Source organism: Bombina bombina, chromosome 6 (genome assembly GCF_027579735.1).
Source record: "Bombina bombina isolate aBomBom1 chromosome 6, aBomBom1.pri, whole genome shotgun sequence".
Taxonomy (NCBI): Eukaryota; Metazoa; Chordata; class Amphibia; order Anura; family Bombinatoridae; genus Bombina; species Bombina bombina.
In genome coordinates this window covers 551,278,070-551,294,273 of record NC_069504.1, presented here as the reverse complement: position 1 = coordinate 551,294,273, position 16,204 = coordinate 551,278,070, and the positions used below count along the sequence as shown (strand labels likewise).

At 37.1% G+C, this 16,204-nt stretch overlaps 1 protein-coding gene across 1 annotated transcript in view; it reads left to right on the top strand.

The window, feature by feature from the left end:
* The window catches only part of WDR72 (WD repeat domain 72), a 430,783-nt gene that overhangs the window by 158,180 nt on the left and 256,399 nt on the right, over positions 1-16,204 (top strand). The window contains exon 5 of the mRNA XM_053717490.1: positions 1,120-1,291. Coding sequence (XP_053573465.1) covers positions 1,120-1,291 — 172 coding nt within the window. The remainder of the gene's footprint in view (positions 1-1,119; positions 1,292-16,204) is intronic.

The following is a 16,204-nucleotide window of genomic DNA, read 5'->3' as shown; positions in this document are numbered from 1 at the left end:
CAAGTTTTGCGGTGAGGCTAAAAAGCTTGCGTTCTAGCCTATACCGACATGATCCGTTCCACAATCTGAGACCAGTAGTTTAATTTAGTTTAATAGTTTAATTTAAACCAGTAGTTTAATAGTTTAATTTAGTTTTTTGTGATGTGGGGGGCTCGCGGTTTAGGGGTTAATAGATTTATTTAGTGGCAGTGATGTGGAGGCCGGAGCTTTAGGGGTTATAAATTTATTTAGTGGTGGCGATGTCGGGGAGCGGTGGAATAGGGGTTAATATCTTTATTATAGTGTGGGCGATGTTGGGGTGCAGGGGAATAGTGGTTAATAACTTTATTATAGTGGTCGTTGATGTCGGGGAGCAGCGGAATAGGGGTTAATGACTTTATTTCTGTGGCTGTTATGTCAGGAGCGGCAGATTAGGGGTTAATAACTTTATGTAGGTGTCGGAGATGTCGGGGCAGCAGATTAGGGGTGTTTAGACTAGGGGTTTATGTTAGGGTGAAACTTTTTTTTCCCATAGACATCAATGGGGTTGTGTTACGGCGATCGCCATTCCGCACTTCAGGTGTTAGTTTTTTTTCTAACACCTTCTCCCCATTGATGTCTATGGGGAAAGCGTGCATGAGCACATATTCTCAGCACTTGGATTTTGTGTGGTATGGAGCTCATCACCACCATATCACAGGCACAAGGCGGCTTTTGAAAAACTTGTAATGGCAGCGCTATGGAGGGTGAAATAAGGCAACATTTGTTGCGTTCGTTTGACACCCTCTAGAGCACAAAACTTGTAATCTAGGTGATTGTTAATTGAAGTAACAAAGTGATGTAGATTTGGGTAAATAGTTTAAGATTTAATAGGACCCATAAAACTATTACTGTTTAGGAGAAGGAATGTAATAAAATAATGCAGAACAATGTTTTTAGACTAATAGGACTTGTTACAAAAGAAAAACACAGATTTGTTGCTGCATGTGAACTACTACAGAGAGGGCATAGTATGCAATATCCCTATTATTGTTTAGCACTTTGTTTTCTAATAATAAGTGGTACTAATAGAATTCAGTCAATGTTATTGGTTGTTAATGTGATACATTCACTATGTTCTGGTCGATCTCTCACTTCCAGTTTTACCATTGCTCATTCCGGATGACAGGAGAAGGATGGCTTCTCTGCTGTGGACATTATCCAGATGTACTCATCATTGATGCAAAGACCTTGCAAGTTCTTCATTCCTTCAGTTCCCAGTCTTCCGATTGGATTAGTTGTATGTGTATTGTTCGTTCTACAAGGATTCAAGGTAGAGCAATATTAAGTTTAACACAGAAATGTACAATATTCTCTTTTTATTCCTTTTATTGGAATACAACATTTATGAAGTTTCCATGAAATGTAAACAATGTGTCAATAATAATAATAATAATACAAATATGCTAAACCATATGTATGCAAAGATTCTGAAAACACAGAATAGCAATGAAACTTGGTTAGTTGGTAACTTTGCAAAGTCAATCTTTGATAAGGTCCTTTAATGTAACATTATATTTGTAATGAATTAGGATCAAAGCTGTAAGAATTGTGAAGCTTTTTACATTGCTGCACTGAATATGTTTTGAAAATGTAACATATTGTATTGATGTTATTTTTAGTTGTTTTATAGCTCAGCACATTTGTTTTTAAAACTTTAGTTTATTTACAATGACTGACATATCTAATTGTACTATTGAATGGTTCAAACACATGGGTGTATAAACGAGTGGGTAATATTTTGGACCAGAATCTGGCTGACTAGTACATAGTCCAGTCTGGAATAGGTTTTGTGTGAGTGTGAGTAAAAGGTATGTTCCTTCGTGTCCCCATACAGTGTTTCCCAAAAGTCTATTAAGTTATGTGCGGCTAGATAATTTCTTATGGATTTTGTTATCGAATTTTGTCTATGCTGTTTTTTCAAAATCTTAGTACTATCCGTATTGGAGTGAGGTGTCAAGGTCACATTAAAGTCACCAGCGAGTATAATCCTAGTCTGTGACCATTGCGTTAAGTGGTGTGAGATCTGTTGAAAAAAGGAATGTTGTTTCTCATTAAGTACATAAACATTACACAAGGTGATTTTCGTATACTGTATTCTACCTCTTACTATAAGAAATCTACCCTCTGGATCCCATACTATTTCTTCCATATCAAATTGTAGGGACAAATGTATGAGGATCGACACTCCTCTCTTCTTTTGGTCTGTAACAGAGTGGAAATGGGTGGGGAATTGCCTATGCCAAAACTTGGGTATTAACGACTGAGTGAAATGCGTCTCCTGCAAAAAAATTATCTTGGCCTTTAACTTTAGATATTGGGTAATTGCTCATTTGCCCTTCACATTGGTGTTAAAGCCTCTCACTTTATGAGAGAGTATTTTAAGTCTAGGTGACATTTTTAAAGTACATAACCCACACCATCCTGATATTTCCTGCTTTTTTGAGTAGAGGTTACAATATTTCAATGTTATAAATTTCTATCCATAAAGTCATAAGGACCCCTGAGACCACATAAGAAAAAAAAACTATTAACATTCTAAACATTCTATAAATCTGAAAACAAAACCTCAGGCATAGTACCTGAGTATTAATCATTTGCATTAAAAATTAACAATCCTAACATAGTTGTGCATTATCAAACAATTAGTTTTATCACAAAGGTAAGTTGTTAACCTCTGACAGTTCATATACCACGTGGTCATTGGTTGGTAGTAAGAGTTAGGGGAGGATCTTCCTAACCACCATTAGTCTAAGTTATCCATCTAAGTGACTGGCTCCTGTTATAACAACAGATACTTTTCGAGATTGTCACTCAGATTTATATCAGTGTCCCAATCTAGGGGGTGACCCAAAGTCTTAGACTAGAGAAATCACACTGGGTATCTCAGAGCAAAAGGAACAGTGGTTAGCTTAACATACTCATACTCAGTCCTGTGAGTTCCGCCTAGTCCCAGAGGTGTCTTCGGATGGCTATAGAGTGCTGGACTCTTAAGAGACTCTATTTCGGTTTCTTTCTGTTGACCTTTGACCATTTGGATCTTCTAACAGAGTCATCTCTGTGCGGGTTAGAATTCTTCTCTGGAGCTTGATTGTCTGTTGGTAGTTCTGGGGGTCCATTTTCAGGTAGGAACATATTTCTGGTATATCTTGACGATTCCTGATTGTCAAAACCTTGCTGTCATGATAAATATGCAGGACAAAGGGGAATCCCCAGCGATAGTTCACCTGTGAGTGAGAGGTCTGAGTGAATTCCATCTTTGTAAGGTTCTCACGCATAGGTCCTGATAGAACTGGATCATCAAACCTTGAAAGTTGGGTTCTTTCTTGCAGCCTGTAGAATGGCCTTTTTTCTCAGGAAATGGGAATTTTTTTTACTATAACATCTCTCGGGGGGTAATCCTCCTTTGGCTTAGCTCTAAGGGCCCGGTGTGCTCTATCCATTTAGAAGGCCTCTTCCTCGCTGTGGGCTGTTATTGACTGAAAGAGATGCTTTAAGTACTTCTGCAAGTCCGGCTGTGTGATAGATTCTGGGATTCCCTTGAGCCTAATATTACATCTTCACATGCGGTTTTCCAAATCCTCTAGCTTATCATTTCAGCCTCCTGTGGGTCTGTAATAGTTCCTCCTTTTGAGGACTTCAAAAACATACTAGCTGCTGCCGCTCTACCTTGCTGACATTGTGACACTTGTCAGTATCCCAACTTTATATGAGGTACAGTGATTAAACCGTGCCCTCCCTTTTCTACAGATTCACTAAGTCTCTTCTAGGGGTTAATAATTGCGTGCAGATTTATAATGATGTGTCCATATATTTTCTAGGCCTCTCTCTCCTTGACCGTTAGTGCAAGCTATACTCTCACTCTCCTATTAATGTTTATTTCCGCTAGGATCCCAGTGCAGCTTCAGGCAGTCTTAAAACATAATGATATCTGTCCCGTTATTGCCCTGTATATAGTTGTCGCCTTTATTTCAAGTATATGACATACCCAGGGCAATTGCAATCTTGGAGGAGGCAGGCATTATATGCATTTAGTCGGCCTTATTCTATTGCACCTTCCCTTCCTCTGATGCCTTATACATTTGGGTATGATAGGAAAAATGGTAAAGACAATTGAGGAGCATTCAGCTCACCTTCCAACCGTTAATCACCAGCTTTTCCTCACTTTGGCCATAGATTTGTAATAGGCCGACTATGCTTGCCCTCCATTTTTTTTCAGCCTCCTCTTTTCAGTGCTCAGCCCCACGCAACTATCCGTCTTGGGTTTTTAAACAGATTATTCACACCTCCGTGCATGCCGCTTTAGCAGATTAAGTCTTCGGTCCGTCACACCTTCTAGAACCTCGCCACGTGGTTAGGCAAGATGGCGCTGATCTCCCCTGCAGCCGTCTTGAGTGTGACTCATTGCGCAAATTATGGCTTCTCAGCATTGTCGGATCCGCCTAATAGTTGTCTGCTAAGGTCCACTGTGTCATATGCCTCGTTTAAGAGAGGTCTGTAGCCATTCACCACTCGGAAAAAGCTCCTTTGTGGCTTGATCTGCACGGAGCAAACTGTCTAAGCTGCCATCTCCGTTGCTGGCTCGCCTCCGCCCCATAGAGTGTCTTTATTAAGGCACATGCATCTTTAACTTTATATACACTTCACTTTTAGAGTGTCTTTATTAAGGCACACAATTGCTGTGTTAAAGTGATATTGTCAAGTTTATAGTGACTATATAGTCAAATATTTAACACAATTATCTGTTTCTCTTGTATTCACATAAGATAATATGTATACCTTTTTTAAAAGCCATAACATTTTTCATAAACATATTAATTACAATTATTTATCATATATGGAAAAGTTTATCAAAAATTCTAAAGTAAAGCCAAATATTAAGGTTGTATCTCTTGCCAAAATTATTATTTTTAACAATGGATCTTGATTGTCATAACGTTTAACACCCTTTAGTGGGGTAGAAATAAATGGCTTCCCCCTTCCTTTTTTCTCATTGTGTAACTATTTAAATCTTTCTTTTTTTATGCTTGTAAATGAAAAAAAATATGAAATTATTACCACGGAATGTCGGTGGAATTACCTCCCCTATGAAAAGGAAAGGAATTATAAATCAACTTGAAAATATAAACCTGGTATTGCATTGATCCAGGAGACACATTTAAAAGAGCAAGAAATTATTAAACTTAAAACAAACTGGATAGGAGAGGCTATAGCTACACCATGTAAACTAGGAATATAGGAGTTGCTCTTTTATTCAGCAAAAATCTAAAATATAATATATTGTCACAAGAAATAGATAGTGAAGTAATAGTGTAATAACTACTGTCTAAATAAACCAGAGAAAAGTTTCTGGGAAAAATTACAAGTTAAATTAATACAATATAACTGAATGAATCTTATTTTAGTTGGCAATTTGAACTTAGTTATGCATCCAAATATAGATAGATTAAGATGTATGAAAATGAAGCATAGTGAGGCAAAATATAAAATTCTGAAGATATTTGGAGAATGCACAACCCAGATACCAAAATGTATACATATGATTCTAACCCCATAAAGTTATATTCAAGGATAGATTTGCCTCTTGTTGAAGAAAAAAATGCTAGGGCTAGAAAAAGAAATAGACATTGAAGCAATTATTTTATCAGATCATACAATGATCTCACTAAAATTATTTATTGGAGCCTTTCAAAAGAGGAATATAGGGAATTTTTATTTTCCAAGATACTTAGGCCTCTAGTTATCAAGCCGTCAACCGCAAATATGCTGGAATTCCGCAGCGTATTTGTGGCGAGGCTGATTCACCATAGTTATCAAGCCCTACAGACAGGCAAACGTAGAATCTAGTGACGTAACATACGATCCGCTGGACTCAGTCCGACACAGATCGATGGTTACGTCACTACAGATGTTCCGAACGCAAGTTAGGCACAATCTGACTACTTTTGGTAGTTATCAAAGAACAACCAGGTACGCTCGCCACTATTCCGGCCCAGCGTACCTGGTGTTCAATCCGCCGCCCTGGAGGCGGCGGATCCCATAGGAATCAATGGGAGTCTGACAGCAGCGAGAGCTCATGTTCGCAGCTGCCCGATATTCCATTGATTTCTATGGGAAGTGTCTGCACCTAACACCCTAACATGTATCCTGAGTCTAAACACCCCTAATCTGCCCCCCCTACACCGCCGCCACCTACTTTATACTTATTAACCCCTAAACCGCTGCTCCCGGACCCCGCCGCAACTAAATAAAATGTTTAACCCCTAAACCGCCTCTCCCGGGCCCCGCCGCCACCTACATTATACCTATTAACCCCTAATCTTCCGCCCCCTACACCGCCGCCACCTACATAAAGTTATTAACCCCTATCGTGTCGATCCCGGACCCCGCCGCAAATAAATTAATTGTTTAACCCCTAAACCCTCCGCCACCTACATTACATTTATTAACCCCTATCCTGCCCCCCCTACACCGCCGCCACCTACAGTACATTGATTAACCCTTAATCTACCCCCTCTACACCGCCGCCACTATATTAAATGAATTAACCCCTAAACCTAAGTCTAACCCTAACCCTAACACCCCCTAACTTAAATATTATTTAAATTATTCTAAATAAATATTCCTATAATTAAATAGTTAGACTTAGGTTTAGGGGTTAATTTATTTAATATAGTGGCAGCGGTGTAGGGGGGAGATTAGGGGTTAATCAAAGTACTGTAGGTGGCGGCGGTGTAAGGGGGGCAGGATAGGGGTTAATAAATGTAATGTAGGTGGCGGTGGGCTCCGGGTGCGGTGGTTTAGGGGTTAAATAATATATTTATTTGCGGCGGGGTCCGGGATCGGCAGGATAGAGGTTAATTACTTTATGTAGGTGGCGGTGGTGTAGGGGGAGGAAGATTAGGGGTTAATAGGTATAATGTAGGTGGTGGTGGGGTCCAGGAGCGGCGGTTTAGGGGTTCATATATTTATTATAGATGCGGTGGGGTCTGGGAGCTGCGGTTTAGGGGTTAATATATTTATTATAGTTGCGGCGGGGTCTGGGAGCGGCGGTTTAGGGGTTAATATCTTTATTTAGTTGCGGGGGGCTCCGGGAGCAGCAGTTTACAGGGTAAAACAGTATAGTATAGTGTGGGTTCTTAGTGACAGGCTAGCAAGAAAGCTGTGAATAAGCCGATGAGCAGCGAGATTGATGACTGTCAGTTAACAACAGTCCGCTGCTCATCGCACCGTACTTAGTGCGCGGCTTTTTGACAGCTTTCTTGATAACTTTGGCAAACGTATTCAGGTCCGCGGCGGCGATGTTAGGCGATCTTAGGCGAGCGTATTGGGGGCGGTGAATGCAGGTAAGTAGACACGTTTATAACTAGAGGCCTTGATGTTTAATAGGCATTTTCATAATTGGTTAAACAAAAACGAAGTAATGTTATCCCTTTAACAACTCATAACTATGAAAAATAGAGATTCTTGGGAAACTTTTAAAATATTTATTCAACAGGAGATTAAAGAGAAATTAAAGAGTAAAAAATAAACAGAAAAATAAAGATAGATAACATTATTGTCAAATCAATTGTGAAATAAATTTAATATATACATTAATAGTTGCAGTAAAGAATCCTGGGAGAAATATATTCAACGGAAAAAGGAAATATATTTTTTATAAAGCAAAAGCTATCCCAGGATGATGTGAAATCTAGATCTTTTTTTTTACATATTTGGAGGGAAAGCATGGAAGAATTTAACTATTTTGGTCCAGATTAGAAAGAAAAAACATATAATTGACCTACAAAGAAAGGAAATAAAATATACTGTAATACGCAAGAAATTAGTAATCATATTGTAGGTTTTTACAGAGATTATATACTAAATATACATGATGCAAATTAAAGGATCTTGGAAAAGTTTAAACTAAATTAACAGTCCTATCTCAGATAAGGAAATTAAATGGGATGCCACAAATGCCCCGTCTGGTTCAGGTCACTTATCAATAGAATTTTACAAAATAATAGTCAAGGTAATTACACCAACTTTATAATTATTGTTTAATGAGGATAATGTGAAAATTAAAATAAATTTTGGATATTTTACTTCATCATTAGTTACTTTGATTTTGAAGTAAGAGAAAGATCCGGAAGACCTAAACTCATATAGACCAATTTCTCCCTTTTTGAATAATGATTATAGATTATTAACCTCTATTTTAGCTAAAAGATCAAATGGGATTATTAATGCACTCATCCATCCAGATCAGACAGGTTTTATGGCAGGAAGAAGTTCAATGTAATGTTAGTTTTAGAACATTATTAACAAAACAAAAAAACTCAGGACAAAAAGTTTAAAATTAAACAGATATTGCTATAATTACCTTAGACACCAAAAAGGCATTCAACTCAGTCTTATGGGACCATCTATTTATAAAATTAAATAAATTTCATTTATATGGTACATTTTTTTTCAATTTGCAAAACTGATTTACAATAATCAGTTGACTATGGGCCAGATAATAAATTGAGCGATAAAAAACAATGCAAGCAAAAAGCCGAACTTAGAATATCATGTGCACAATAACCAATTCCCCCATAGAAGTCAATGGAGAAAAAAAGTAGAAAAAAAACTAACAACCTACTCACGCGCAAAGCCGATTGCATATTCTCATGTGCGGTAACCCGACATGAAAATATGAATATTTCACATTCCTATGTTCTGCACATAGCAGAATATGTTCTATTTATAAATAAATACAAATGTCTACATATATATATAGATACATGATTAAAAACAGATATAAATATATACAAATATATATATATATATATATATATATATATATATATATATATATATAAATATATATATATATATATATATATATATATATATATATATATATATATATATATATATATATATATATGAATATATATTTATAAATACTTATAACATATTCTGCTATGTGCAGTACATTGGGATGTGAAAAGTATTTATAGTAAATACACAGTATTTCACTTTATTAAATATGAATATTGCATAAATGTGATTTTTCATGTTTTCATCTACTTAACTGCAAAGGGCTCCAATGCACATATATATATATATATATATATATATATATATATATATATATATGTGTGTGTATGTGTGTCTATAAATGTGTACATATGTATTTATGTGTATATATGTCTGTAAATAAATATATATACATATAAATACATAAATATAGATATATAGACATATATAAATACATACATATCCATCTTTAGAGATCTGCCTTTTTTCTAACACCTGAGACCTCATATCTTTGATCCCATATAACTTTTGTATGCAATATTTTTTAGAAATAGTTTTTATTAGATTGTGTTTTTATGAGTGTTAGTGTACTTTGTAAAGTATTTTTGATGTGTTTTGTGACACTTTTTTGTTTTGCAAAACAGTTAACCACAGCTTTGAGAAAGTGCTAACCCAATGAGCATTAAATTGAATTGCGCTCAAGTGATCACGTTTACTTTCAACTTCTAATACCAGTGCAATTTAATCTGTGTGCAAATGATTGCAAAAACCCGATATCACTTGAGTGGAAACGTTTGCGCTCCGCTCATAATCTAGCCCTATACTTAGAAATAGTATTCCCTACACCCTATATATGATTACAGAAAGGCACTAGACAAGGATATCCTTTTTCCCCTTATTTATTTAATCTTTCTATCGAAACGGCTTGTAATTTTACTGAGAAAATAAATGGACAGAAATAAGCTTGGTAAAAGGAAGTTGATATTATTATTGTATGCAGATTATCTGTTAATGTTTGTAAGTAATACAGAAAATAATATTCCCCTACTTTTACAATTATTGAAAGAGTTTGGATCTATTTCTGGCTATAAATGAAATCCAATTAAATCTGAGATTATGTATAAATTTAGAGAAAAAAATTGTATTGGATCAAGACCCTTCATGGAATCCAAAGATTATATTAAATATTTAGCTATAAAACTTGTTTTTAATCTTGGAAAGTGGTACTATCTGTCAATTTTTAGTAAATTTAAAAAAGACTTGGAGAGCTGGGCCAAATATTCTTGATCAGTCACTGCTAAAATAAGTATAATTAAAATTATTTCCCCAGGTTATTATATTTGATTCAAAATTTCCCTTTTTAATCCCTTTAAAAATATTCTTTTTTTTTTTAATGTATAAGCTTTTTATGGGGAGTAAAAAAGATGAATTATGGCATTGAAAAAAATAAACCCAATTTAAAATTCATGGTGGACTAGTCTTTCCTGATCTTAAGTTCTATAACTGTGTATGTATTGCTAAAATTGCAATTAATTTAATAAGACAGTTGTTATTATTATTCCCTTTTGGAAACAGAATAGAGTTTGGTTAGCCCTTACTCCCTTAAAGATTTACTACATTGTTCAAGTGATAATTTGCCAGTTTATATTAAAATCAAGTGTTTTTAAAAATGTTATATACTCTTGGCAAAGAGTTATATATTATCGGTATTTAAATTTTTTGACAATTACAGGAAATCCAAAATTTTCCTGAAGCTTTAAAATATAAAATTGAAACTTTGTATCTTCAAATATGTCACTTATTTCTAGAATTAGCTAAGGATTGTTTAAGAGAACAACATTGGTCTATTCTAAAGGTGGTTCTAAAAACATATAAAGCAGTGAATCACTATGGGGTAGATTTAACAAGTGCCGGACGGACATGATTCGCTGTAGCGAATCATGTCTGCCCGACATTGCTAAAAGCCAACAGCATACGCTGTCGACATTTAACATTGCACAAGCGTTTCTTGTGAAATGCTTGTGTAATGACACCCCCTGCACATTTGCGGCCAATCTGCCGCTAGCAGGGGGTGTCAATCATCCCGATCGTATCGTATTGGGATGATTGCAGTCCACCACCTAGAAGGTGGCAGAGAAGTTAAGGAGCAATTGTAATTGCATTTCAAGTTTGTGACGCTCCTGTAATTTGTAATAAAACTGACAATATAGAAATCACAACAGCAACCAGTTAAAATGGTGAAAAATGTACTCAACCTTTCTGTTGTGTGTCTCTGTGTGCCATACTGAGCATGGAGAAGAGAAAGAGCAGCAAATAATTGTCTGAGGATATGAGAACAAAAATTGTGGAAAAGCATGGACAATCTCAAGGTTACAAGTCCAACTCCAGAGATCTTAATATTCCTGTGTCCACTGTGCACAACATTGTCAAGAAGTTTACAGCCCATGGCACTGTAGCTAATCTTCCTGGGCATGGACGAAAGAGAAAAAATGATCAAAGATTGCAACAAAGGATTAATGGTGGATAAAGAACCTCAATCAACTTCCAGACAAATTCAATCTGACCTTCAGGCACAGGGTACAAATGTGTCAGCTCGCACTATACATTGCCATCTGAATGAAAAGGGACGCTATTGTAGGAGATCCAGGAGGATCCCACTGCTGACACATAAACATAAAAAAGCCAGATTGGAGTTTACCAAAACTTACCTGAGGAAGCCAAAATCCTTTTGGGAGAATGTGCTATGGACAGACAAAACAAAATTATAGCTTTTTGGTAAATCCCATCATTCTACTGGTTCAGAAAAAGAAATGAGGCTTTTAAAGAAAAGAATACAGTCCCTAGAGTCAAACATGGTGGAGTTTCACTGATGTTTTAGGGTTGCTTTGCTGCTTCAGGCACTGGATGTCTTGACTGTGTGCATGGCATTATGAAATCTGATGACTACCAAATAATTCTGTGGTGCAATGTAAGGCCCAGTGTCAGAAAGTTGGGTCTCCATCAAAGGTCATGGGTCTTACAGCAGGACAATGACCCAAAGCACCCGTCAAAAAGCACCCAGAAATAGGGGGCGGGGCTTACCGCTGGAGCAGCAAGACTTGTTTGCCTTGAGGTCTGAGCTTAGCAGAGAAATACCCTTTTGATCCGGATCATCCCTGGGCTATTTTGCACCCCACTCGCTAAATCCAGTTAGGGAACCGTGAGACTACTGATAGTGGCCCGGATTGTGTAGAGAAACTTGCGATATACGCACAAAGAGCAGGACCCTTCACTGACAGACCCCGCCGCGGGCCCAGGTGGCCCTACTTCCCATCTGTAAGCAGCAATCACAGGAGATGCTCCTCATCTGTCCTACTCACATCTACTTGGAACTCCAGAAAACTAGGTGGAGGAAAAGACAAGGGGCTCCAACATAGTGTAAATCAATATAAAATTGATGTAAAACAATAATTTGCATAGAATCTACTCACAAATAGAGTGGCACCTTAAATCAACTAGGTGCGTGTAGGCAGGCTGACATTCAGGACCAGCAGTCAGTACGCTGGAGGTCTCACCCGGGAGACCTATGGATAAGTAGAGAGAGGTGGATGAAAACAGCTGTGAATAATGGAGAAAGCCGGATCGCCAATGGAGGAATTCAAACGGCTGTGTTAGTTTTTCCAAAGTGCTGCTCACATGATCGAGCTTAATCCCAGGCAAACTGACACCGTCAGTATAGAAGAAAGTGCTGTTTGAAAATCCAACTGGATAGAAAAACTGCAAGCAGCAGTAATAAAATAGCAAAAAAAACGGGTCTGAATAAAAACAGGATATTTATTTGCTATGTGTTTCTCAGTCCGTAAAGGACCATTTCATCAGGCATATACAAAGGTGTTTTACAGGTTACTATTTATACCTGACAGTGACCCGGAAATTTGATGTGGAGGTCATCTCCATACAATTAACAACAAAGAATTTTAAAACAATGCATTAAAAATACAAATTGAACAAAACACCTCTCACGCTTCTCTCAACGGATGCTGAGAAAGCCTTTGACAGGGTCAGCTGGCAATTCATGTGGGGGGCCCTGTTGAGGTTTGGATTTTCTGAGGCTTTTGTAGATAGGATCCAAGCGCGATATTCTCATCCTCAAGCTAGAGTACGAGTTAATGGAACTCTATCTCAACCTTTCCCAATTACTAATGGAACCCGCCAGGGGTGCCCCTTGTCTCCACTTTTGTTTGCTATAACCATCGAAATTCTGGCTATTAAAATAAGAGACAATGAAGAAATACTAGGCATACATTTTAATCAGGTACACCAGAAATGCTTACTATTTGCTGATGACGTGATCTTTACCCTCCGTGCCCCCTCTACTACCTTACCTGCCTTGTTACAAACCCTGAACGAATATGGGCGGGTATCTAACTTCTCCATTAATATGGAGAAGTCGGGAATCATATTACTGAATTCACCCCATAGTGATAGAGACTTTGTTAGCCAACAGACATCTTTCCAGATTGTCGACAAACTAAAATACCTAGGACTGATAATTCCATACAATCACCAAGACTTATTCCAAAGTAATTATCTAAATCTCCAAAACTCGGTAAAAACACTACTAGAAGGATGGCACAGACAGGGTCACCTATCGTGGATGGGAAGAATTAATACTATAAAAATGATGATGATAATACAAAATATCTTATTCCTATTCCCAGACATTGCCGATGGCCCTGCCAGTCTCATACCTAAAAACCCAACAGAATATGTTTAATTCATTCATCTGGTCCTACAAGAAGCCCAGAGTATCCCAACAGACACTATACATGTCCAAGGCAGATGGTGGACTTAACGCCCCTAACCTCCTAAACTACTACAGAGCAGCACACTTGACCAGAGTGGTCTCTTGGTCCCACTCTGTCGATTCTGCCCTATGGGTGCAAATCGAAAGTTCTCTCCTGGGGGCTAAACCTATGAGAGATATAGCATGGCTCCCCAAAGCTCACAGACCCACCGCTAGCATATCGAAACAACTATATTAAAGCTACCTTATGACGTGTGGGACCACGTGATAAACACACATTGTAGGAATCTCCAACCCCAGTTTTCGCCTCTACCCCCTCTGTTTGGCTCAACCAGCATTTTTTTGAAAGACCCATCCTTTTCCCATACACACAGGGAGGAGCACTTAAAAAATCTACCGATTTACCTCATAGTAGAATCAGGAGGGATTAAAGCTAGACTAAAGTTAGCAGGAGGAACTAGACTCACCCGTCCATAGGCTGGTACCCTTATTTGCAGATAAGATCAACGCGCTCTCCGACAACACTTACAAATCTAAACGATTTAGACCACTGACATACATTTGAGAAACTATGTGTAAACTCTGAAAATAAAAGAGCGTACTTATCCAACAGCTTATAAACTGCTACAAAGCTCTTTCCCAGACCAACGCCCTTCTTTCATGGAGGAATGGGAATCAGAAACTGTTAGAAAATTTTACAGATGAGGACTGGAGAAATAGCTTTACAATGTCACACTCTGCCTCCACTTCGTTGCTTATATCCAGTTGAACTACAAAATACTCCACCCATTGGTATCTGGACACCCCAACCGACTTAGATATATCTACCCTACTGCCTCTCAACCTGTTGGAGACGATGCGGAGGACAGGGTACTATGACTCTATGATCTGGTGGGACTGTCCTCTTTTGTCTGACTTCTGGGGCGGGATAGAAAAATGTATTAATAAAATTTTGGGCCTAGATATTACCCTGAACCCGAAACTCGTCTTACTCAATGCTCTCCCACACTTACATTGCGTGTACCGCACAAGACTCCTTCAACTGATGTTGACATGTGCAAAGAGACTGATACCTAGATTATGGAAGACCCAAAATACCCTGACTCACACACAGTGGGTGGCTGAGATAGGACACATACTAGAGTTAGAAAAACAACACTTTTATTATGTGGGAAACGAGAGGTTTTTTGCTGACATGTTACTTTATCTGGGAACAAGGCCTTTATAACCTGAACATCTAAAGTGCATCTGAATTCCTGATCTTATAGAGCCTTTCTCTCTTACATAAAATTCCCACTTCCACCCTTTCTTCTTTTCTTCCTTCCCCTTCTCCCCCTCTTCTCCCCCCTTAGATTAGGGGCATAAGTACTGGACAGCATCTTATCAATCGATGGTAAATAGTATCCTTAATGTCTCTTATGTTTTACTTGAATGTCTTTTTTCGTTATGTATGTTAGACGTTCACAGTTATGATTTTGATTGATGATAATTGCTATTGTATTTAAAAGATGTTTCATATGCTGAAATTAACCTTTTTTTTTTTGGATGTAATGTTTTGAAACTAAAATACCAATAAAAATTATTGAATAAAAAAAAAATACAAATTGAATAGTTATCAATGTCGTGTTAAGCAGCATTCAGAGAACATGTGCATATCATATAATTTCAATAAAAAACATATACATAAAACAAAGACAACATATATTTAAGTTTATAAGTGACACCTGTGAAGAAGCTTCTATAGATGTATGACCCATATATATATCCTTAAAATATGATGATTTTGTGACAGTTCCCACTTATACATAATTGGGTTACATCTAAATTAGATCCCGATAAAAACTAACACATAGTCTGTATTAAAATTAGTGAACGATAATCTACATTTCTAGGTTGGGCTAGAACCCGTGACCTTGTGCTAGGCATTTATTGATCTACTATGAAGAACACTAGGCTTCTTTATAGTAATCTTTTGATAATATGATAACTCAATTACTTTTGTGACATTATAGGAATTCAACTATATTTTTCTAGTATGGTTTGATATAATTTCACCAATACCATCTTTTTTGTTGTCACATCCAGATAGCTCTTTTAGATCAATAAATGCCTAGCATACACAAGGTCACGGGTTCTAGCCCAACCTAGAAATGTAGATTATCGTTCACTAATTTTAATACAGACTATGTGTTAGTTTTTATCGGGATCTAATTTAGATGTAACCCAATTATGTATAAGTGGGAACTGTCACAAAATGATCATATTTTAAGGATATATATATGGGTCATACATCTATAGAAGCTTCTTCACAGGTGTCACTTTATAAACTTAAATATACGTTGTCTCTTGTTTTATGGATATGTTTTTTTATTGAAATTATATGATATGCACATGTTCTCTGAATGACTGCTTAACACGACATTGATATCTATTCAATTTGATTTTTAATGCATTGTTTTAAAATTCTTTGTTGTTAATTGTATGGAGATGACCTCCACATCAAATTCTGGGTCACTGTCAGGTATAAATACTAACCTGTAAAACACCTTTGTATATGCCTGATGAAACGGTCCTTTACGGACTGAGAAACGCGTAGCAAATAAATATCCTGTT